This window comes from Barbus barbus, assembly GCF_936440315.1.
Source record: "Barbus barbus genome assembly, chromosome: 24".
Taxonomy (NCBI): Eukaryota; Metazoa; Chordata; class Actinopteri; order Cypriniformes; family Cyprinidae; genus Barbus; species Barbus barbus.
The window spans coordinates 14,024,587-14,049,530 of NC_136752.1; the positions used below are offsets into that span (position 1 = coordinate 14,024,587).

Consider the following 24,944-nt stretch of genomic DNA (forward strand, 5'->3'; position numbering starts at 1 on the left):
AAGTCTTGGAAATGTTCTCATGATTTTTTTTTCCTTTTATAGCAAATAAGAACGCACAAATTATAATTTGCCATGGCCTTCCATTTACTTCCATAGAAGTTTAACATGCTATAGGTTACATCCGTGTTGCAAACCTGGAAATGTGAAAAGCCAGGTGTCCAGTTTAGTCATGATAATTCCAAATTTGGTACCCAACAAATACGTTAGTCTCTTGTGCTGGCAAGGTAGCTGCAGTCACTAGACATGTAGGCTACTTCCAGACCTCTAAGAGCAGGGGTTTGTGAGATGCAGGAGTAACAGGGGCAATCATCTCAGCAGGACACATCACTGCTTATCTGACATCCTGAATGCAGGTGCACAGAGAGAGTAGGAGAAAAGCATTTCATCTCTGCTTCTGCTCAAAGCCCAGGTCTCCAGTGGCGACGACCCTACCTTGCCACATTTACAGAGCCATTACAGTGCATTGTAAGCCCTTGTTAAAGTGCACAATTTACCACCATCCACTTCCATTCCCTGCAGTCCAAAAACTATGACTGTAAATAGGCCAACAACGTATCAGTCTCACTTCTTCAGTTAAATTATTTGTTTGTTTTCCATTTGTGCTGCTAGATGTGCTTTTGCCATACTGTTTTTGGCTATTAGGTTAAACCATTTTGGACCACAAAAAAAAAATGCATTAACTTCAGTTAGCCTACATAAATGAAATGATAGGCCTGGGTTTTATTGAATTAAACATTTGTAAATTGTGCTGAAATTGCACATTCTTCATATCATCAGTGTATTGGTTTTGACAGTTGTTACTTGGTCAAGTTTGACTAGTGGTTTGTGGCAAGCTTTGCCTCACCATTCAATAGTTTGTTCAGTTGCCTTCACCAAGACATTTTTATTTAGTTTATTTTTAAATCATTTGAACCAGTGAATGTGCAGATAAAGACAGGATGCACACAATGCCTGTGCTGTTCATTTAGTCTTGAATCAATGTGTTGTCAGTCATTATTGTCAATGTGTACTTGCATAAAGTTTTCCGGTTAATAACTAACTTTGCAGCTGTAAGGTCAGAATTTATGAAAGCAAAAGACCAGCTGTGATATTCTCAATCAAATGTTCTTTGCCAAAAAAAAAAAAAAAAAAAAAAGAGTAATTTTAAGTGTAAGTGTCCACATTTTTTGCAGCCTACATTTCATAGTGCACCTGCAACATGAAAAATTATTTTAGTTTCTGTATAATCTGTGGAGTGGTGTAAAAAATGAAGCAGACTATATTATACATTTGGAGAAAATTATTTCCAATGAGTCTGCAGTAAATTTTAATGTCACTATTTATATCCCTGTTTTATACTTCACAAAATCTATCTATATCTACTTATCTATCTACCTATCTATCTATCTAGTATTGTTGGGTATTGTTGTTTCATTGCCTGCGTTTGACCAAAACATATTTGTAAAAGACTGACATAAGTAGCCTACTTTCTTCAAGTGATTTGACAAGCATTATTTCCTTTTTAAATATTGTTTTCAAAAAAGATAATGCATAACAGGAATGAACCAGCTGTTAAGTGCAACTGAACAATGATCAGGTTAGTAGCCTACAGAGTACGCAGTGAGCAGCAGATGTTGGGTCAGGAGGAGGAGGTGATTCAGGCGGGTGTGGTCAGTGACGTCCAGACTCTCAAATAAGTACAAGCGTTCAGTGACAGACGGAGCAGAGCACACATGTATCCTGACAGCTCATCAAAACATTACACAGGCTTTAACAGCAATCAAATCAAGCAATACAATTCTCTTTTGGGATTCTTATCGACTAGAAATCAAGCCTGGCAGTGGACCATCTGTTGATCAACTAAACATCGTTTGCAACAGGTAGGTTCACTGTCTTGCATCTCCCGTTTGTACTAACGCGGGTAAACTTTCGTCCTTTATCATTCTGCGCGTGTTTACTTACAGTACGCGTGCAGTGTTCACTATAAAATGACGCAAGCGGGGTAATTAATGAGAGAACGCAGAAGATCCAATTCATTCACTTTTTAAGCGGCACTACGATACTGATATTTTAATTCTCACGGAAAGTGTTTTAACAACCACTTATTATAAAACAGTAGTGATTGTGACCATGACGCTTTATTTTTCTATTTCACAGTTATTTTACTCAGCAAGTAAGCTATGATTGGTTTTGAGTATTACATTGCAATGCGATTACATGTACGTGGGCTACATATATTAGTTGGTGAACAAAAACCTGACTATTTTAACTGTGATAAATATTCATAGCCTAGAATTACTGACTCGAAGATAATTAGCCTTTCATCTGAATAACCTGTCAGTACATTTATTATTATTTTCAGTAAATTTTTTCATTAAAATAATAAAACTGCTCTCAGTGATCATAGTTGCATATTATGTAGGCCTATATTTATTACAATTTAATAGAAAATAACACTTGTTTTAAGCGAATGAGAGACAAATGACGGAACAACACAGAAAACTGCTGTTGTAAGTTGATCGTTTTGGGGGATGAAAGAGAGAGAGAGAGAGAGAAACGTTATCAGTCAAATTTATATAGCCTACATTACTTGTACATTTGTGGACCACAAAACCAGTCATAATGGTCAATTTTTCGAAACTGAGATTTATACATCATCTGAAAGCTGAATATATGAGCTTTCCATTGATGTATGGTTTATTAGGATCGGACAATATTGACTGAGATACAACTATTTGAAAATCTGGAATCTGAGGGTGCAAAAAAATTGTCCAATTGAAGTTCTTAGCAATGCATATTACTAATCAAAAAATTTGTTTTCATATATTTACAGTAAGAAATTTACTAAATATCTTCATGAAACATGATCTTTACTTAATATCCTAATGATTTTTAGCATAAAAGAAAAATCAATCATTTTGACACAATGTATTTTTGGCTATTGCTACAAATATACCCCAGCGACTTAAGACTGGTTTTGTGGTCCAGGGTCACATTTGTTCCAGAAGTCGGTAATGGTGTCAGTAAAGTAAGTGGCCTTGTTGTAGCTTCAGCAAGGGGTGACATGCAGTGTTCTTACAAAACTGCTATTGTACAGTAATACAAATCAGCAGCTGTTATGTGTAGTTTTAATGTAAGTCTAAGCACAGTAATGCATACTGGTAAAATTTCCAGGAAGTATGATATTAGTTCGTAGCATTCACTGAAGAAATAAGGAATACATAAAGAATGAGCTCCAGCAGCATAATTTTGCGCAGTGACTGTGGTCTAATAAATGTAGATCTATACCTTATGGTAATGTAGATGAAGTGAAATGCATGTCATTCTGCATAAAACAGTCTTAAATATAAAATACTGTATTTACCATTTATGTATTTGGTAGATGATTTTAGTTCTTGCATTCCCTGGGAATCAAACCTGTGACCTGCTGTTGTTAACACAGCGTTCTGCTATTTAAACTACATTATGACTTATATTGTAGCACTGCATTTTAACATGCACTATATCATTAGAAGGTTCATAGTCTTAAGGGTTTGCATCACGCTCAACGGTGGTCTACCCCCTTGTTCCCACAACTCCTGCACAGGGCATGGTTTCCGTCGCTCCTTCTCTTCCTTATCCGTTTTCCCCGCCAAAGAAGGGAGTGAGAGGGGAGATCACACCACGGCCTTGGGCTTTTGTTTTTGGTATGCACTGCTGGCCAAGTCTTCTCCTCCTCTCTGCCTTCCGTTCTATCTTTCTTAGCCTCCTCTCAGAAGAATTATAGGAGTTAGAGAGTGTGAGGTTACTGGGCTTTTAATGGGAAGAATAGTTTTCCCATTATCAGAATGGTGGGAGCGAATAGAGGATTTTACTGTAGGTGTTTGTCCAAAAGGTCATCCACATTTTACATCAAATTTACACTAACAAATGGCAATTGTGAATGCCATAAATTCACCATTAAATACAGTGTTTCCAGTGTTACCCCATGGCATATTGCTGCCTGTATATATCACAATGAAGAATCAAAGTTTATTGTAAGTGGACTGTCCATAAAACATGGCCAATACTTGTATATAGACAGTGCACAGGGTCATACGTACAAAGACAAAATAGCGTGATGATACCAAAATAATTTGATAAACATTAAATAACAAAAAATGTAAAACAAATCATTCATTTGTGCATTACTGATAACAAAAAAGAAACATCTATGTAAATAACAAATATATTTTTAGCATAAATGAAATAGTAGTTCATAGTTTTACTTTTAAAAAACATGTACTGTATTTTACAGTAAAATGATGTATTATGCGATGTTAAACCATTTACATTCATCATATACATCAACATTTAACAAATTAAAAGTCACTGTAGCATGTTATAGTCTTTTTGTGTGTGATGAGCAAAGAAGGATATAATTTGACATCTATATGACTATCACAACGACAATAAATAATGTTAGTTATTTATAAAAATAGTACATTCAAATAATTATTTTACCATTTTATATGAAATAACATGTTTGCAGTTCACAACATAGCATCATACTTTTCTCTTTCTGTCATTTTGCAGGTGCTTGTGCTTTGTGCAGGGTATGTTTTGGCCAGTTGCCTGTCTGCACTAAAACAAGGGTTCAAAGGTCCTTGGCTGACTCACCATTGGCAGGCCGGAGAGACAGTGTGGCTAACTGCCTCTCTCGCAAGTACAGTCTACGACACTGTGTAGGTAAGATTCACTTTCACAGACTTCTAAGAATTAACGTGCCATTAGGCAGCACTGCAAAGAGCTGAGAGAAATAAAAATGTGTCTTCATGCCTCAATTCATTTTTATGGATATTCCGTGTAAAAGAAATGCAAATGTTCCTGAGGCTGAGTTCTTCCTGAGGCCTGTTTTTCGAAAGCAACTTAGTTTCATACCATCACGGAGTCGTATGCAACAGGCTGACAGTTTATTAAACTGACCTAAAATAGGCAGATATGCAAGACATGCAGCTGCTTTTCAGTGTCCCCAAGCTAATACAGTCAAACAAATATTTGCTATTAAATTGTAGTGAGACTAGCTTTATGAGAATTTCTCTAGAGAGCATGGCGTTAGCAATGTCAAGGCCATAGGTTCAATCCAGGAAAGAAAATCTATAACTTGAATACAATGTAAGTCACCTTAGATAAAGCATTTGCCAAATGCATTCAAATGTAAAGGATGTATACTGTGCATAAAGATCATTATGAACACATTTTACATGCATTTGTTATTTGCTAAAGAATAAGAGTAATTGGAAAAATGTATATTAAGTGGGGTTTGATTGAAATCATTAATTTTTTGTGATAATTTAGTCCTCCCCAATTCAATCTTTTCACCCAGTTTGCACTTTGAATGACTTGCCAGTAATTATTAACATAAGGATACATGTTTTCTCAATTTGAATCTTAATGAAAAAATATTCAGCAGTTTGGGTTCAGTATTTTTCCAAAAGTATATACTTTAATTAAGGATGCATTAAACTGATCAAAAGTGACAATAAAGACATTTATTGACTGTGTATAATGGTGTTCACAAATAATATTAAGCGCTATAATATTAATAAGAAATGTTTCTTAGCACCACATAAGTATACCAGAATGATTCTTGAAGGATCGTTTGACACTAAATGGAGATGAAAATTCAGCTTTTCCATCACAGGAATAAATAACATTAATATATATCATTGTAAATTGTTTTCATATTTTACAGTATTGCTGTTTTAGCTCTATATGCTAAGCATATAGAGCTAAAAGAGGAGAGCTTCAAAAATATTTAAAAAATCTTCCTTCAACTGAAGTGTTGATAAGACAGTTCCAGTCTGATTGGTAAATACTGCATTCTGGCTCTGTAAAAAAATACACAATATAGTAAAGGTTATGGCATGAAAGGTATTCACCTAACTATTAAGTATATGACTAAACAGGGCAACATCTATGAACCTATATCTTCCAGTGCAGAAGCTTTTTGATGCCAAGGACTCCAAAATATAGCTAACTTTCCAAAATACAATTTTTTTTGTATAAAACCCAGTTTACACTGTGTGTGAAAAATAACTTGATTATATACAGATATTGAAACATATTCAAAAAGCCTTGACCACCACAGACCCTGACAACTTATAAATACATTTGAAGAGATACAGAATGATTAATATTTGCGTTTTTTTCCTGTTAATTTCCCATTGTAAACATAAGGCTTCCTGTCGATTGTACATTAGGCTGCATCAAGTTTCATTATCGATGACTGAGGAGTTCAACATGACTTACATCAACAGCTCCCTGTTGATAATACGACAGCACTGAACTCATCCGATCCGCCTTCACCATGTCCGAGTATCCCGAGGGAGACTGTCCTCTACTTCAGCTGCAGGAAGTGGACTCCAGCAGGGTGGGAGGTCATTTCCTCTCTCCTGTCTTTAACTCCTCCTCTCCATCCCTGCCGGGGGAGAGCCACCCCGTCTGTATCCCATCACCCTACACAGACCTCGGCCATGACTTCACAACCCTGCCCTTCTACAGTCCCGCTCTGCTGGGTTATGGCGCATCACCTCTGTCTGACTGCCCATCAGTGCGGCAGTCGCTAAGCCCCACCCTCATTTGGCCACCTCATAGCCACGTTTCTTCAATTGCATTGCATCAGCAACAGACTCGACTGCAACAAAACCATCCAGCTAGTGGGACTTGGGCAGAACTTACACCACATGATCACAGCGAAGAGGAAAACTGGTATGTGGTAACTCCGTTATGTTTGATTTCAGACAGTTACCTAATACTGGCTCAGATGCATGTGCCCAATTTCCTCTATAGCAAACCACTGGCAAAGAGGGTAACAGATGCAGAGGAGACTTCTACCCCTTTGAGAGGTAAAGCTGACATGCACTACTGCGCCGTCTGTAGCGATTTCGCCTCTGGGTATCATTATGGTGTGTGGTCGTGTGAAGGATGCAAAGCCTTCTTCAAGAGAAGTATACAAGGTGTTGTTCTCTGAAATTACTCCTGTACTTTGTTGCATGCTTATTATTAGGGATGCACCGATATTGATCATCCAATAATCATTTTCACGTTATGATCTATAACCAATAAACAGCTGATCTTAAAATTCAATTAGTCTAAATTGATACAAAATAAAACACTAAAAACTGAAATCAGTCATTTTAATGTTATGGCCAATAATCGATAAATGACTGATAGTAAAATTCAATTAGTATAAAATTAATAAAAAATAAAACACAAAGTAAAAAATGACCAATAACCAATAAATGGTTGATTTTTAAATTCAAGCAGTCTGAATCAATTAAAAATAAAAGCTAAAGGCTAATTTTGAATTCTTTATGCATATTTAGGCTTCTCAGCATTTTAATGTAAAATATGAAAAAGTGATATTCATTTTTTGAGATTGGCTAAAGATTACATTTAACATTGTTTTTAAATTTAAAGATTAAATGGGTTGATGATAGGGGTAATCTAAATGCAAAAATAGGGGAATTTAGCATGTTATGTTATATATGTTACATTATGTTATATACAATAAAATTGACAGTTTTGGTAAATAATACTGATATTCCATCCCTAATTAAAAAATTAAGATTAAAGGTTGAAATCTCCTATTGACGTTGATAGAATTTGTAACTGAGAATGATGGGTGAAGGTGTTATCATACATTTGCTACTGGTTTGTGATTGGACTTTTATATTGGATTTTAATGTCATTGCATGCTGAATTGTCAATCGTCTTGTATTCCTTGCATGTATTTAACCATAATTAGCCATCTTTACAGTATATAATGATGCCTTGACAGCCACATTATCCTTCAGAAAATTTAACTCTGGAATAATTGATTCTAATGATTTGAAACTACTTTTTTTTCCATTGTCCCAGACAACCAGTGTTGTAGATAGCTGTGCTAGTTTAATGCATCTATAAGGCCACTCTGGTTTACAGTCCATAAACACAGTAACAGACATGTTTGGCTTGTTAAGTTCTAAGCAACTGCTTAGTGGATAATAACGAACATCTGATTAATTTTCTCAGGACACAATGACTACATCTGCCCTGCCACCAACCAGTGTACCATCGACAAGAACCGCCGCAAAAGCTGCCAGGCCTGCCGTCTGCGAAAATGTTATGAAGTTGGAATGATGAAATGTGGTGGGACTCTTTCGTTTTCCATTCCTCCCTATCAACACCCTTTCTACACCCACACAGTTACCAAACACTTCATCTCAGATAACTGCTGAATTTTGTCCAAAGCCATAGACTTTGGAATTTATGTCCCAATATTAAGCAGCTATCGTGCCGTGAAGTTTTGATGTGCGTCACCATTGTAATGATAATGTGATAGAGCCCTGATTATTTATAGATGCTGGTCAAAGGCTGCACCAAAAAACCCAGATAAATGGCTCATCATACATAAGTTTTATGATTTCACATTATAATAATTCACGCACATATTTGAACCAGATGGTTTTGCATGTTGTCTTTTGAGCTGTGTGTAATCTTGGATGGCTTGTGCTAGTTGAATTAAGTCTGTATTGCTGTGGAGACTGTTACCATCTATCCTCATCCGGTCTTGTAATTGTTGGGCAGTCTACTTTCACAGCTTTGCTTCAAGGTTAGAAGAGAAAGTGATGTACTCTCATCTTATTGGTTGATGTGGTTGTTTTGAGCGCTGTATCAAATGTCATATAAATAACACAGTTTTGTTAACAAGTTTTTGCAGCTTTTTGCTTTGCTTTCTGTTCAAACTAAGATAAAATTTTGGTTTAGGATTTAAATGAGTGGTTCTCAACCTTTTTGGCTCTTTGTCCAACATATTCTTAATATGAATATATTAATAATAATTTATGAATTTTAGTATAATCCTTTAAACCCGCATGGATCAGGTTGAAGTGAATCGTGCAGTTACATGGTACTTTTTTCACAGGGTTACGCCGAGATCGTAGCAGCTACCAACAAAGAGGAGCACAGCAGAAGCGATTGGTGCGATTCTCTGGCAGGATGAGAGCATGTGGCCCGAGATCTCAAGAAATCAAAAGTGCCCCTTGTCCCCTCGGTGGAAATAAGTTGGTTAGCATAGTATTGAGTCCTGAGGAATTAATTGCTCGAATCATGGATGCAGAGCCACCCGAGATTTACCTCATGAAAGACGTGAAGAAGCCATTCACTGAGGCCAACGTCATGATGTCACTGACCAACCTGGCCGACAAAGAGCTCGTTCACATGATCAGCTGGGCCAAGAAGATCCCAGGTGAATGTATAACTAGATTCATAAGTAAAAACGATTCAGTTATATAACACTAGCTCAATGTGTTACTACATTTTTGCTTCCAAAAACACAAATCTGCCTAACTGCAAATCCACATGGAGAAGAGCTCGTTAGTCAATGTGTAGAACCCGCAAAGCTGATTCACTATGGATTCCCTCTGGAATTTCTTATGGGTTTTTAGAATAGCATTTTTCGGTTTATGAGTACAGTTAGGAATGTGGTTAACATTACTTGAGAAGAATGTGCCATCTTCTGAATTTAGAATTACATCATACCAAGGTTCAAACTAACTTTACAGTTGATCTGTGCTTTTAAAATGTTGCTAACAAGTTGCTGCATGAGGTGTACGACAGTTGAACTTCACTTCATTCATCAAGCATGTAAACAGAAATGTTTGTTCTGTGTAGCAATTTGAACATTGTATGTCATCTATCAAATCTCACTATTGTAAAAAGTACAATTGAAATTCCTGAGGGAATCTGTGGCTCAGTAATGCTAATTCACTTTATAATTCAGGACTGCAAAAATATATTACACACACATGCACACACACACACACACACACACACACGTTGGTTTTTGTGGTTTATGGGGACTCTCCATAGGCGTAATGGTTTTTATACTGAACAAACTGTGTGTGCTATTGCCCTACACCAACCCTACACCTAAACTTAGCCCTCACAGGAGACTTTGTGCATTTTTAGATTTTCCAAAAAACACCATTTAGTATGTTTTTTAAGCCTTTTGAATTACGGGGACATAGGCAGTGTCCTCATAAACCACCTTCATATTGTAATACCTCTGTCATACCCATGTCATTATACAAATTTGTGTCCTCATAAACCACATAAACATGCACACACACTACACACACACACACACACTACACACACACACAGAGACACAGACACACACCGTTTACCATTTAGCAGCCTGAAATCTGCAATGAAAGAACCATAAGAGGCCTTTTCCTCTAAATTTGTTTTAATGTATTTGATGTTCTTTGTTTTGTTTTGTTTTTTGGCTGATTTTTCATTTTAATTATAACTTGGCTTTTGAGATGGGAGAGTCTTTTATTAGTGAATCATCATGTTATGATTCTGAACATGAACAGTTTGTTTATTCTGAGAACATGAGGAAACTTTCCCTCAGACCCTTCTTTTCAAGTTATTTTAGATCCCCAGGGATGAGCGTCTTGTACAAAACTGTTTTTGGATATGTATGGAGTTATTAACAAGTGCTCATTTCTGACTGCAGGTTTTGTGGAGCTCAGTCTTTTTGACCAGGTCCATTTGTTGGAGTGCTGCTGGTTAGAGGTGCTGATGCTGGGACTGATGTGGCGATCAGTTAATCACCCTGGAAAGCTCATTTTCTCCCCAGACCTCAGTCTCAGCAGGTAACTAGTGTCAGTTAATTGTGTTTATCCTTCCCATTGCATAATTTATGAACAGGCACATCCATCTCTCTGTGCTTTGAATATTTGTTTTATTTTTATTCTCATGTGCTTTGGATGGTCAGTGTTTTTTGCAGCTGTTAGTTTGTTCTGTGGGCCATGGTATAAGAGACTTTTTTAAGTCACTGATTACATGTTTTTAACATTCTGGCTTACACACTTTAGTTAACCCACTGGTCACTTCAAGGTTGAAAGCCATTTAGCCATGGTTATTTATAGTTAGCATGCCAACCTAAATATAATCAGCCCATGACATGGTGTCCATTTTTTTTTTAAAAAAAAAAACAGTGACCTGAATACATATATTCTATGATGAGCATGTTTTAATTCCTGAGTTAAATGTAATTTTTATATTTTTTGGGGGACGTAAAATTCAAAATGTCAGGATGATGCAACTTTCCTATCAATGGTGCATTAAAAGAAACTCCTGATGCATTCGAAAAACCAACATTCATACTATTATCTTGCCACCTGTGTTTTCGCTGGAATTTTTGAATATTTTTGATTTATAATGTAATATAAAAATCAAACGTCTTCTCACACTGCGTAAGCTTGGTATAAAGAACTGTTTATTCATAACAGTTGTTTATGTAGAATATAGCACAATATCTTAAGAATACAGCTGTGAAACAAAATCAGCGGTTTGGGCAGATGTCAGAGCAAGTGTAAGGCTCTGTGTGCTGGGAATTAAGAGAGCTGTGGGAAGAACTGATTCTGCCATGGCTTGTGTCTTATCACGCCCCCATCTACTCCGCTGCCGTTTGTACCCTCTAACATGGCATGTACCAGTTTTGTAATGTGAGAAAATAAATGGACCAGGGTAACAGATGCTCCAGACTTTACACTGGGCTACACTTCCAAACCATTCCAGTCATGGATGTGCTGTAAATATGCTCACCATCTGATATGCTGCCAGACATTTACTGTATTTTCATTGGCTTCATTTTGGATACGCAATTCATAGCCAACTGAATCCCTGAGTTTAACTTGGTGTACTGCTTGTCAACATAAAAAAAAGGGCCAAAACCAGAACATGCCAGCTCTCTGAGTATAGCTGCCATTAATGACTCAATATTATTCAACAATTTCCCAAAAATAATTCTTAAAAATAGTAATGAAGTACAATGGCATTTGTGACTAAGTCTTGTTTAAAGCTAAATAGAAGTGACCTTATTGTTCTCACAAGTGTTAATGCCATTCCCAGTCTCATTCACTGCTATAGCACCTCTCAGAGAGTACTCTGATTTTACATTGACACTTTATACAGACTTCGCCATTCGTACTTTCAGCAGGTGCCAGGTTTGGAATACGGCTACTGAGGTTTGAGATTAAGACCTGGTCCTGGGTTTCTGATGGTGTGAAGCTAATTTGCGAGACTGCTAAATGTCTTTGTGTTTATCAGGGACGAAGGCAGCTGTGTGCAGGGGTTTGTGGAGATCTTTGATATGCTGCTGGCAGCCACGTCCAGGTTCAGAGAACTGAAGTTACAGAGAGAGGAGTACGTGTGTCTCAAAGCCATGATCCTGCTCAACTCTAGTGAGTGTTCTTCTCATTAAGTTTTATGAAATGTGCATAGATTTTTAACACTTGGATTACTAAAACAAATGTATTTCTTTAGTGTCACGGGATCCTTCAGAAATCATTATAATACACTGATTTGCAGACCAAAAAACGTGTTTTATTTTCAACGTTGAAAACAGTTGTACTCAATTTTTATGTAGAAACTCTGACATTTTTTCAGGATTCGTTGATGAATAGAAAGTTCAAAAGAGCAGCATTTTTTGCATCCTCGCTGAATAAAAGTATTAATTAAAAAAGATAAATGCTTAAATTTTGAGCAGTAATGTATACTTTTTTTAAATCAATCAGTTAACAATATTAAATACAGTCAAATTTACTGCAATATACAAAATTACATTTTGAAAAAAATGGGGAAGCATAAAAGATTTATCAAAGCTGTCAACATTTTGAATCTTCAGACTGTTCTATAACTAATGATGGATTTTTTTATGTTTTCATGTTTTAGCAAAAACAAAAAGCAGGCTAAATTGAAGTCAGCAAATGTATACATTCTGTCTCTAGCACTGGATTGTTAAGTAAAAAAAAAGATCTAGTATAGTGAACAGCTAGCATTTCATCCACAAACATACTTTCAGGAGACTCCTGCAGTGATCATACTCCCCTTCACTTCCTGTCCTCTAAGTGTCTCAAACATAAAAAATCCAAGCAAACTGCAGACCTCCACAAAGCCATAATTAATAGTGTTCGCTCGATGCCCATAACTCAGAGGGTTACTACAACTATACTTGCTTTAATGTCAAGGGAGTGTTGGCAAGGCCAGGCAGGAAAAATGTTCACACACTGTATAAAGTCTTAACGGGGACAACATGCCTTTGCTCCACGCTTTCAACCCAAGTATCCATTTCAAAGCAAACGCTTATGTAAGTAACAGGCAGTGCCTGCTTCGTGTTTATCAGCTGAAGGAACCAGTATTTCTTCTTGCTCTGATTCCTCTGAACTTTTGATCGGTCTTTTCCTCATGCATTATCTCTTCATTCTCAGCCCCCAACAGCTGTCTTCACTTTGTATCCTCGTTATCACTTATTTGATCGCTCCAGATGTGTTGTGTTGTTTTTGAATGGTATATTCTTTAGATTTGATGCTTATTTGGGTATCACCCTCTATTAATTTAAACGGCTGTAAATGCCAGTGTCTCACGGCTTTAATCTCTGAGAAGTTGCGCTTGTCCGTCATTGCAGACATGTGCCTGAGTTCGTCGGAGGGAGGAGAGGAGCTGCAGAGCCGGTCGAAGCTGCTGTGTATGCTGGACTCGGTGACGGATGCTCTGGTGTGGGCCATCTCCAAGACGGGCCTGAGCTTCCAGCAGCGCTCCACCAGACTAGCTCATCTGCTCATGCTGCTCTCCCACATAAGGCACCTCAGGTACAGACAATGAAAACCTGGAATAAGGAACTTTCGATGCAGGTGACTTCTTTGAGTGCACGTCATGCTGGATTTTCACTCAGAAAACGTGTCTTGTGCTTCATGCACAGTAATTTGTTTGAAGACTGTGAAATGCATTTCTTTGCTCAAAAATTATCGATGCAAAATCAGAGAAATTGCAGTGAGCAATTAAACTCTGATTACAATTACAGTTCATTCAGACACCTAGTCTGCTACCCACCATTTTTTTTGTTGGAATGATAATGATCATCTGGCAATTACTGTAATTGTTTGCTGTAGGCTAGTTGAAACATTGTCCAGTATCTATACTGGTGTTTTTTCAGTTTTTGGGGTGCTGCTTAGTGCTTACAAAAAAGCAGTTTTCAAAGTAGCTTTTCCAGTTGCTAATTTGTCCAGAAATTGGCAGTGTAGCACAAATGCTTCATCACCTTTTTAACCAGTTCACATTGTTTAAGTTTTAAACTGAGATTAATTCATTCAAAAACCCTCATTGTTTTTGAGCCAGAGAAATACAGCTATGATTAAAAATTATATTATTGCTGCAATTTCTAATACTGGTTTCCTATTTTTCATTTTAAAATATAATTTATTTCTGACACATTATTACTCCAGTCTTCAGTGTCACATGATCCTTCAGAAATCATTCTAATATGCAGATTTATCATCACTTGAAACGGCTTAATATTTTTTGAAACCTGTGATAATTTTTCTTTGATGAATACAAATTTAAAAAGAACAACATTTATTCAAAATATAAATATTTTCTAACAACATTAGTCTTTTTTTTACCCATTTAACATCCTTACTGAATAAAAGTATTCATTTCTTTAAAAAAGGAAAAAACAATACTGACCCCAAACTTTTTGAATAGTAGTGTATATTGTAACAAAAAATTATATTTAACAAAGAATCCTGAAAAGGTTTCACAACTGTTTCCAACATTGATTATAAATCAGCATATCAGAATGATTTCTGAAGGATCATGTGACACTGAAGACTGGAGAAATGATGCTGAAAACTCAGCTTTGATCACAAGAATAAATTACATTTTAAAGTATATTTAAATAGAAAACTTATTTTAAATTGCAACAATATTTCACAAAATGTGTGTGTGTGTATATATAGTAATGTATCTAATTACTTTTTTCCAAAAGGTTAATTTGTATTATATACTCTTAACAAATTAGATTATAGCCTGGCTCTATTTGTAACTTTTGATATCACTGACTGTATATCCACTATCTTTAGTAACAAAGGCATGGACCACCTCCACTGCATGAAGATGAAGAAGATGGTTCCTCTGTATGACCTGCTTCTGGAGATGCTGGACGCTCATATCATGCACAGCTCCCGTCTGTCTCACTCCGGCCCTCGAGTGGCTCCTGCTCCCAAAGAGAGCAAAGCCGTCCAGGAGGCCTTCGCCTGCACTTCTCAGCATGGAGGGACCTTTGGACCCTGAACCATTTCTGGTGAGACATAGAGTCGTTTCTTTCAAAATGCAGGTATTGTGACATTGAAATAAATAAAAATAGGGAGTTTTAATAATGCGGTTTTATAAAATATTTAGTTTGTACATTCATTTCACAGAATGTTGCCAGCTAACATTCCTCCATAAATCTTAAAATAACTGTAAAAATACCACATTAAATTGCTCTTCTTTCTCTCCAGCGCTGAAGAATGATTTATAGTTTCGGGAGAATGGACAACAGAAACAGCCACGCAAAAAGAGTGGAGTAGGATTTCTCAAGATGAAAAACTTTTTCTTTTTTTTCCCTCACAGAATTCATTTTGAACACAATTGTTTGGTTTTATGTAGCCGGAACCACAAAAAAAAAGAGAGAAAAGAAATTTAATTTTTACTAAACCTTAGCAATTGCTGGTGGTTTGAAAACCAGTTACTATTTGTTTCGATTTTGAATTTCAATGTAGCATGCAGCGAGATATCGGACAGCGTCACCACATATACCCATTCCCATGAAATCTGCGCCACAATGAAATGTACAGTTTCTACTTTACCATTATCCCTTTCTAAACAGTACATTTGCAACTCTTGCTTTTTTTGTCAAAGAAAAACCAGCATCACACTGATACCCTCATCAACTGTAGATAGAGCGACTATTAATCACGCGGTCAGAACAAACAGATCCGATTCCTTCATTTGCAAAACGACAGTATGAACAGTCATTGCTAAAGATGAGAGAGGTTTGTATGCAATGGGAGCAAAGACTAAATTCTGGACCAAAGGCTCAGAAATGAATCAAGCCTCTTTTTTTTTTCTGTCAGAACGAGAACTTGTGAATGTCACACGCAGTGGGCTAATTCAGGACAGCTGGATGTTTTGTTTGCATCGATTACATTTGACAAAACAGATTACGGAGGAATGAGTTTAAAAAACACTTACAATGTGCTTAAAGAATTTCTTTCGTCCTGCTCTCCACCCAGTAAACCCCTTTAACACCATAACGGCCTTGTACAAAGCATTTATATATTTTCTAGAGACAGCTCAATCTATTGATACTATTTGACTGTGAAACCTATGTTTGTAAGATGCACCACACAACTACTAAAAAAAAGTACTTGTGATATTGCACTTTAATAGTTCTGTGAAATATCTGAAGCCCTATCATGAGATTCAATCTACACACATATAGATATATATTGCAGTGCCTACAGTGATTATAGCCCAGATGACAGTTACAAAAAATAGCAACTGGATTAATTGATATAAAACCAAACCTACCTTAAAGATTTGACGATAAAGATAGATGTTACAAGTACTTAATTTGAATAAACACACATTATTTATAAATGTTATTGTATCTGCCGGCAGCCATCTGAAATGTAACAGATTTGATATGAAGCTCTAATATTGATTTGACAATTTTTGGCAACCAGCTGTAATACAGATTTGTTGTAGACAATGTTTATTTTTAAACAGAACAAAAGTTTAATTTGTCAAATGTTTTCAAAATTTACTTTCTGTACACATCTTTGTGTTCTGCCTTGCAGTGCATATGTAACACTTATTTACACAGGGGTATATTAAAATGTTTCCATGTGCATTTGACGTTCATTTATTTATTTTAGGGGGGCTTTGCAAAGATGAACAGTTAATTCCGACTATATAAAATTAAAAAATGAGACCACAATCTCAAAATAGCAGCCATCCATCCGTCACCACAAACTGTGGCTGAAGAGTCGATCTTTTCTAGTGTCAAACTTATAATCTTTAATCAGTGCTTAAATCTAGAAATATTTTAAAAAGTCCTCAGTGATTTACATTCAAGCTCATACAATGATTGATATTTTTCTTTACAGCATTGTGACCCCCCTCCTCAAAAAAAAAAAATAGATCACATCAACAAAATTCTTAGTATGGCTCTCAAAGAGGATTAAATAGTATAAAATCAATTGTATAAATACAAGTGTTAAAATATAGCTTGGCCAAAAGTGAGGTGCTTCGCATGTTTGAGTCATGAAAACAGCTCGTGTGAACAGTTGATGACAGACTCATGTGGGAGGGGGACCGTTGGTGTAGCGTAACATGGGGTGGAACGAGCGGGCAAAATTGTTGGAAAAGGTGCAGCTGTAGTCGTCTTCAGAAAGAGGGACCAAGCAGGCCAGAACAAACAGCAGCAGGAACAGGAGATGCAGAGGGAAAGCCGCTCGCAGGACCCGATAGAAGAACGAACGCTGAGGTGATGCGTCACGCTTTGACCTGAAACATAGAGGAAAAGTTTTACTGCTGATCTTTATCAACTCTTATCTCCTTTGAAACAAATACATATGTATACTGTGTTTATGCATTTTTGGTTAATAGTATATATTTTTATAATATAAATAAAAGGAAAAAATCTAAATGGTTTGTGTGTGCCACTGTACCGAGAGCATTGTGCAGCTTTCCTGTCTCCTGAAGCATCAGTTGTTGACTCCTGCAAACACATGACATACAAGAGTTCAGCACTTCACCACAAATCAAAACTACTCTAAATGATGAGCATGTTATTTACTTTTGATTTCAATATTATTTATATGACAGTAACCGCCTTAACCTTGTTAATTATATTTGTTGATATGGTGGAATGGGCAAAATGCTCTCAAACTAAATTTATTGGAATTTTGTGGTGGATGAGATTTTTTTGTGTTTTTGAAATATGTCTCACAAGAGACGGCATTTATTTAATCAAAATACAGTAAAAACAGTAATACTGAGAAATATGATTTAAAATAACTTCTCTATTTCAATATACTGTACATTTTTAAAATTCAATATATTGTAAGAGCCATTACTCCAGTCTTCAGTGTCACATAATCTTTCAGAAATCATTCTAATATGCCGATTTGCTGCTCAAGAAACATTTATCAATGTTAAAAGCAGTTGTGCTGCTTAATATTGTTGTGGAAGCCTTTGTGATTTTTCAGGATTCTTTGATAAACAGAAAGAACAAAATAGAACATACTGGTATTTACTGTTGCTTTTATCAGTTGAATGTGTCCTTGCTGAATAATTTATTTGTTTTTTAATTTAAATCTTTCTGACCCCAAACTTTTGAAAGGTGAAAAAAAAAAAAAAAAGTCTAAGAATTTTTTTTTATGCACTTCTGAGGGCTGAAAATGTTCAATTAATTAACCTTAGGCTAAGCTCTTCCCCCTCAATCAATGAAGCTTCACAGAACATCCCATAGGAATCATTTGGGGATTTCCATGAACAGTTCCCTTTTTTGCAAAACATGCTCATAGTGGTTTTATATTTAAAGGAACATTTTTCGTCCATGTGTTGGAATGAAGAAATACTGTAAAGCATTTTTTTTTTTAAAAAGTATAAATACAAAATGTGTTGTATCCGTTAGCGGAAGTGTGCTTTCCTTTAATTTTTTGTGTGGAGTAAATGGATGAAGAATGTTTTACCAATCTCTCTTCAATGGTCTGAAGATCCTGGTCGACTTGACGTGACAGTAGTCTTAGTTTGCTTCCAATGACGTGGATTTTTTCCCGGGCTTCAGTGCTGTCCTCCCCATCAGCCTCAGGGAGCAGCTCGGAGACGATCTCCTGCAGGGAGCTCACTCGCTTCTGTCTGCCCTGCAGCTCCTCTGCCAGATCCTGCCACCAGGGGGTGCAAAACATAAGCTCGGCATACAGATAACACAAACTAGAGGTCAGTCTTGATGGAGAAGCTGATGTTGTTCTGGTTTGGGTTTCTCTGACTCACCTTCAGGGTGTTCCTGTGTTCCTGAAGCATAGAGGGCTGCACAGACGGGTCGTTCATGTTCACAGTGTAGCGTCTGCTTTCTGCATGGGCCAGCCATATCAGTTGAGAGTGGACCATCTCATGGAACTCCTACACGAGTGGAGATTGTCAGTGGTGAGAGATGAAGTTTCATGTGACATCGATCCAAATACAGCATCAATCTTTCCACTGAGGCTTTGTATAAATGTTTTACAGATCTTTCACCTGACAGCGTACAAGGGAAGTGCGCAGACTGTCCTCCCACCCCTCTAGTCCCGCACAAGCTTCTCTCCAGCGGTGATTCATGCTGCGCAGACCTTCCTGAAGCTCAGGTGCTCCTCCTGTAGCTCCCTGCTGCAGCTCTTGCCCACACAGGTTCAGAGACAGCATCATGGTCTTATAGCGAGCAAATGTCTTCTGCATTTCCTGTGCAATGTGGAACAAATTAGAGTGTGAAGACAATATCATTTCCTTTCCGTGTCTCTGTATCAATAATCTAAAAGATTGGATTTAGTTTAGAACTGTAGCTGTGATGCTCACTTTAAGTTGTTTGACCCTCTCTTCTAAGAGCTCGATACTGACAGCAGTCTCAGGCTTCTGCAGTGTGTCCAGCTCAGGGGTGACACAATCCAGCCAGGAAGTGATGTCATGCAGGTCAGAGGTCAGCTGCTGGGGGTCTCTGGAGCTGCACTGCTGTTTACTCACTGCTTGAGCCTGCAGCAGCTCCCAGCGCTCAATAACTCCTGCGGATAACATGAAGTGAAAAAAAATAATAATAATCTATATGTACATCTGTCCATTCCTATCCTGTCTCCATCCACCGACCCATCCCTTCATTTGTCTACTCTATCTACTCATTTTCAAACTCTATCCATGTATCCATCTATCCACCATCTACCTATTCAACCTTTCCTCCATTTTTCTATCCAACTATTAATTGACCTTAGGCATTCCTAGGTTTGTTTGTCCTCTTATCCACTCATCCATCTATACCCAACCATCTTTCCATCCATCTATGAATTTAACCATTCATTCACCTCCTACTCCTTCATATGTCTAACCACCTATCTATTCATCTATTTACCCAACTATTTTTCCATCAGTTTATCCACCAATTCAGTCATCTGTCTACACATCTATCTACCCAACCGTTTTCCACTTATCCACTCATCCATCCATCCATCCATCCATCCATCCAGTTTATCTAACCACCTATCTACCTATTCATCTATTTACCTAACTATTCTTCCATCTGTTTATTCACCAATTCATCCATTCATTCCTTTTTTTATATTTTTAAAGAATAAGAATAACAACAGAACTTGGCAAACAGTTGACTGGTCACCTTTGCATCTTTACATAGGTCTTATTAACAGATACATACAGAGGTCAGGTCAGATTACAAAACGAAGACATAAACACAATCCATTTTTCCCCGTATTGAAGATGTGTTTCCATCCGTAATTTGAATAAAAAAGTGATTCTCTCCATATTTTGAACACTGGTTACAATGTCCAAGCATTCAGACTTTGTTGGAGGTTCAGACTGGAGCCACTTTCGTGTTACAGCTTTCTTGCTGGTTGCTTATAGTATCTTTAATACGTACTTCTCTCACCGTAAAACGTGCTGGTAAGTTACCCAAATAAATTGTAGAAAAAGTATAATCATCATCAAAAATATTGTATATTACTTGTGTTACCTCCTGCCAGTATGGTTGAATGGTTGGGCAGCTACAAAATACATAAAAGTGATCTGCTAGTTGTTCCCCACACTTCTTCCAGCACAAACCCTTCTCACCATTCTGAATAGATTTTAACTTGGGGGTTACAAAGTATCTAATAAGATTCCTCCAGCAGAATTCTCTCCAGATACCAGAACTAGGAGAAGTAGACTGAACAGAACAGATATTTAACCACTGAAATAGTAAGACTGGCTTCTCTCTCCCATTTTATTCTAACCTCCCTAGTTGAGTGTTCTTTATTGGATTGAATAGATAAAGTTGAGAGACAAGTTCCCTATTATCCTTATTTTTATAGACTTCAATGAATAAATCTACTTAATTGGGGTCATGCTTCTCCAAATATCTTATTTCACTGTTGAAATAAGTCCTGGTTTGTAGATACCTAAAGAAATCACATTTTTCCAGACCATACATATCAGAGATCTCCTGATAACCATCTAATTCTCCTTTTGAGGAAAATGAACTAAAAGTAGTGATGCAAAGACAGTACCAAGATTGAAACCTCCCATCATACTTTGCGGTTTAAAGTCAGGGTCAAAGGTGTCTTGACTGTCTTTCAAGTATAGGTGATTTACATTCATTAAACTAGATTCTAAAAGGAACTTTAGTCCATTGATGTAAACTATTAAAATATTTGTTTATACAAAGTTTGCAACCTAATAGTGACTGCAATTGTATAGCTAGCTGTGAAACTTTGCTATATAATCTGGGTTACAGCAGTACACTAATGATCTTAACTGAGCTACCTTGTAATAGTCTAACAAGCAAGGCAGTGCTCGACCCCCTTTCTCTTTAGACAGTTGCAGTGTTTTAAATTTAATTCTTGGCCTCCTACCCCTCCAAATAAATCTTGAAATCCACTTGTCCCATTCTCTAAATTGTTTTAGAGGAACTTCAACTGGTAGGGATTGGAAGAGGTATAAAAGACGGGGAAGCATGTTCATTTTTATTGTATCTATTCTATTATGCATCTCTAAGAGCTGGGACAACATATCTATATCTGATTTAATTATCTTATTTACAGGGCCATAATTACTATCAAATAGTTTTGTAGCATTTTTAGTTATTCCCAGATACTTAATACTAGTTGAGTTCCATTTAAATTTAAATCTATTCAACATACCTCTCTGAGGTATACTTAAAACTTAAAATTTGTGTTTTTTGAACATTTACTTTATATCAAGAGTAGGTGCTAATGTTTTAAAATTGACATCAATCCAGGAATACTAACTTCTGGCATTGCGACAAACAACAGAACATCATCTACGTATAGACAAATCTTTTGCTCTAAACCTCTAACTCTTATTCCTTTGATTCCCTGATCATCTCTAATTAACTGAGCTATGGGCTCAATAAATAAAAAAGAGCAGGGCTGAGAAGGCAGCTTCTTTCCAAGTTAAAACTCTGAGTAAGGTGACCATTTATCCTAATTCTAGCATTTGGTGAAGAATACAAAATTTTAATACAGCTCATCTTTGAAGCCAAATCTTCTTACTGTCAGATAAAGGTACTCCCAGCGGACTGAGTCAAATGCTTTTTCGGCATCTAAATGAATACCTACTGCTCTGGTATTTTCTTTGGTGATATGATCAATTACATGCAGCACCCGCCTAATATTATCTTGTGTCTGCCTATCACGCACAAATCCTGCTTGATCTAAATCCACTAATTCTGGCATTATATCTTACAGTCTTTTAGCTAATATTGATGCATATAATTTATAATCCATGTTTAAAACAGCAATTGGCCTAAATGCACTACACTCCTCCTTATCTTAACCCTTTTCAGAAATAAATCTAAATTATTGCCTCACTCCATGTTCTTGGTGGTTTGCCTCCCTTAAACATATAATTAAAAGTCAAAAAGCATGGGAATTAATTGATCTTTAAAGCCCTTATCCCACTCTGATCCTGGTGTTTTATTAACTTCTAATCTTGAAATTGCTTTCCCTATTTCTTCCTTAGTAATCTCTGCCATAAGGGCTTTATTTTGTACTTTGCCTATGGAAGGTAAGTCCAGTGATTATAAAAAAGTATTTATTTCTTTGGAGCTTGTTGTATTTGTTTCGCTATATAGATTTCTATACTAGGTTTAAAAAATTTTGTTTGTGGCAATTTTTTGGGTTTTAGGGTCTGTAATTTCAAATATAGCACTCTCTGCCTGTTGCTTCCTTAGTTTCCATGCCAACAACTTCAAAGCCTTTGAGCCATTTTCATAATATCGGTGTCTAGCAAATGTAGCTTTTTTCTCTGATTCTTCCTCATACAATTAGTTTATTTCCTTCCTAACATTATTTAATTTATTTAGAATGTGAGGTTTCTTTTTCTCGATCTGTTCTCTCTCTAAGATCTTCAGATTTTCCTGCAAATTAGCCAGATTTTTATGTTTTTTCAATTTTTTTATGCGATGTAAGAGCTATTAGTTTACCCCTGATCACTGACTTTGACGCATCCCATAAGACACTTGGCGATACTTCCCCATTATTATTGGCGTCAGTATAATCCCTTAGTTCTTTTTGAATATATTCTTTACATGCACTATCATTCAGAATGCTTGTATTAAGCCACTACAATGCATCCTTCTTTTTATTATCTAAATGCAGAGTCAAGTAGACAGGTGAGTGATCAGGGATATCTCTGGCTCCTATTTTGCAGTCTGTAAGTCTATGCCTATCTGAGTTATGAAAAAAAAGGTCAATTCTATGGGTCAAGGTCAAGTATGCGACTTGACTCGCCGAGTAAAATGTGAATTGTTTGTCTGTTGGATGGAGAACCCTCCATACATCAATCAATCCCAGCTCCATCAACAGTTTCTTTAGTTACCCTTGCTCTAGGAGTTAACTTCTTTAGTGTGTTAGAACAGCGGTTCTCAATTCCAGTCCTTGCGTACCACCGCTCTGCACATTTTTTATGTTTCTCATAATACTCAGGTGGTAGATATTGTTAAGCATGCCACATTGTCTGTTTTTTAGTAATTAAAACCAAATGCGTTCATCAGTGATTGTATATCAAAAGGCAGGTACATGTTTGTGTGCATTTTATTTTGTGGTTTCAATGGAATGAACGGGACTGAAGCGCTCGTCTGAGCACAAGCCGTCATCACTGACAACAGCAGCAACCAGCACTCAGCGGGATTTCAAAAGCAACATTTCAGCATCAGATCGCGTTTTAACAAACGAAGGAAATTAATACTCTGCTACTCAACTAGAGAAGTTTCATTTGTTACAGGTATGTCTGTACCGCAAAATGTAAAAAAAACTTCACTTTTCAGTGACGTAGGAGTCGCATTTACAAGGGAATATCCGGTTTGTCCGCTTACACAGCAGGCGAAAATGCACGGATCCGATTCATATCCGATTTATTTCCACATATGAATGAGGCCTGAAACCGATCGGAGAATATCGGAATCCATGTGATTTTTTTCCTGTTTACACGTCTTGTCTGTGTGTGAAGACAAATCTGTGAATGAATGTTCCGAAGTGAAGTAAACTTCAACGGATTTCCCCTGCTCAGGGAGTAGGGAGCAATGGACACTGTGCAGGGAACATGTCAATCGGAACACAGTTCATGCACGGAGCTGACTTCTAACAAACTGATGATCTGAATCAGGTGTGTTAACAAAGAGAGACATGCAAAATATTCAAAGCGGGGGTACGCGAGTATTGGAATTGAGAACCGCTGTGTTAGAAGAATCAAGCTTAGGCTGCATTTGGTCTGCACCAGTCTCCTCCGCATATTAGAACTCCAGATGCGTCAGAAGCTATTAATTGGAAAATTTCCCTAATACATGAACTATCCTGATCAGGGGATATACACACATTAACTAAAGTAACTTCCTTTTGATCTAAGAATCCCTTCTCGAAAACAAATCAGCCCTCTTTATTGGAAAACTCAGAAATCAGACGGACGTTCACACTATTATAAATTAGTATTGCTACCCCTCTTCTTTTCACTTTCCTATAAGATGAATAAAATACATACTTAAACCCTATATTTAAGTTTGTGTTCTACACTATTAAGATGGGTCTTTACAGCCCATCTATCCATCCACACATACATTCAATTTATCTACCTATCTTCTACTGTCTACCTAGCTATCCATCCATCCACCCAACTATCCACACTTTATCCATCCATTTCTCCATTCATCTATCCAACTACCTATGCATCATTTTAACCCACCTATCCAAGTGTGTATCCATCCACAATCTACCTTTCTCATCCATCCATCCATACATACATCCACAATCTACCTTTTGCTATCCATCCAATTCTCCAGTCATCTATCCAACAATCTATGCATCAGTTTGTTT

At 36.8% G+C, this 24,944-nt stretch overlaps 2 protein-coding genes across 6 annotated transcripts in view; one reads left to right on the plus strand and one right to left on the minus strand.

Moving 5' to 3' along the window:
• The first annotated feature begins 1,688 nt into the window (after nucleotides 1-1,688).
• On the plus strand, nucleotides 1,689-16,725 carry LOC306843610 (estrogen receptor beta-1). 5 transcript variants are annotated; one of them, XM_079375169.1, is made up of 11 exons: nucleotides 1,689-1,859; nucleotides 4,534-4,686; nucleotides 6,178-6,708; nucleotides 6,790-6,956; nucleotides 8,014-8,130; nucleotides 8,906-9,229; nucleotides 10,505-10,643; nucleotides 12,103-12,236; nucleotides 13,460-13,643; nucleotides 14,913-15,133; nucleotides 15,333-16,725. In XM_079375169.1, exons 3-10 carry the CDS (start codon nucleotides 6,308-6,310, stop codon nucleotides 15,121-15,123), a joined length of 1,677 nt encoding a protein of 558 aa, XP_079231295.1. In that variant the 5' UTR covers nucleotides 1,689-1,859; nucleotides 4,534-4,686; nucleotides 6,178-6,307; the 3' UTR covers nucleotides 15,124-15,133; nucleotides 15,333-16,725. The 5 variants fall into 5 exon arrangements, with proteins under 5 accessions (XP_079231295.1, XP_079231294.1, XP_079231292.1 ...); XM_079375168.1 differs by having other exon boundaries at nucleotides 6,201-6,708; XM_079375166.1 differs by having other exon boundaries at nucleotides 6,178-6,956.
• Nucleotides 16,241-24,944, minus strand: part of LOC306844221 (nesprin-2-like) — a 95,879-nt gene continuing 87,175 nt past the window's right edge. The window contains exons 98-103 of the mRNA XM_079376194.1: nucleotides 19,432-19,634; nucleotides 19,117-19,317; nucleotides 18,874-19,002; nucleotides 18,573-18,764; nucleotides 17,547-17,596; nucleotides 16,241-17,382 (exon numbers count right to left, since the gene is read on the minus strand). Coding sequence (XP_079232320.1) covers nucleotides 17,175-17,382; nucleotides 17,547-17,596; nucleotides 18,573-18,764; nucleotides 18,874-19,002; nucleotides 19,117-19,317; nucleotides 19,432-19,634 — 983 coding nt within the window. The 3' untranslated portion in view covers nucleotides 16,241-17,174. The remainder of the gene's footprint in view (nucleotides 17,383-17,546; nucleotides 17,597-18,572; nucleotides 18,765-18,873; nucleotides 19,003-19,116; nucleotides 19,318-19,431; nucleotides 19,635-24,944) is intronic.

Coding starts and splice junctions, on each gene's coding strand:
- LOC306843610 (XM_079375166.1), top strand. CDS start 6,308: ATGTCCGAGTATCCCGAGGGAGACTGTCCTCTACTTCAGCTGCAGGAA. Junction 6,957..8,013: donor CTTCAAGAGAAGTATACAAG/GTGTTGTTCTCT, acceptor TAATTTTCTCAG/GACACAATGACTACATCTGC. Junction 9,230..10,504: donor CTGGGCCAAGAAGATCCCAG/GTGAATGTATAA, acceptor TTCTGACTGCAG/GTTTTGTGGAGCTCAGTCTT.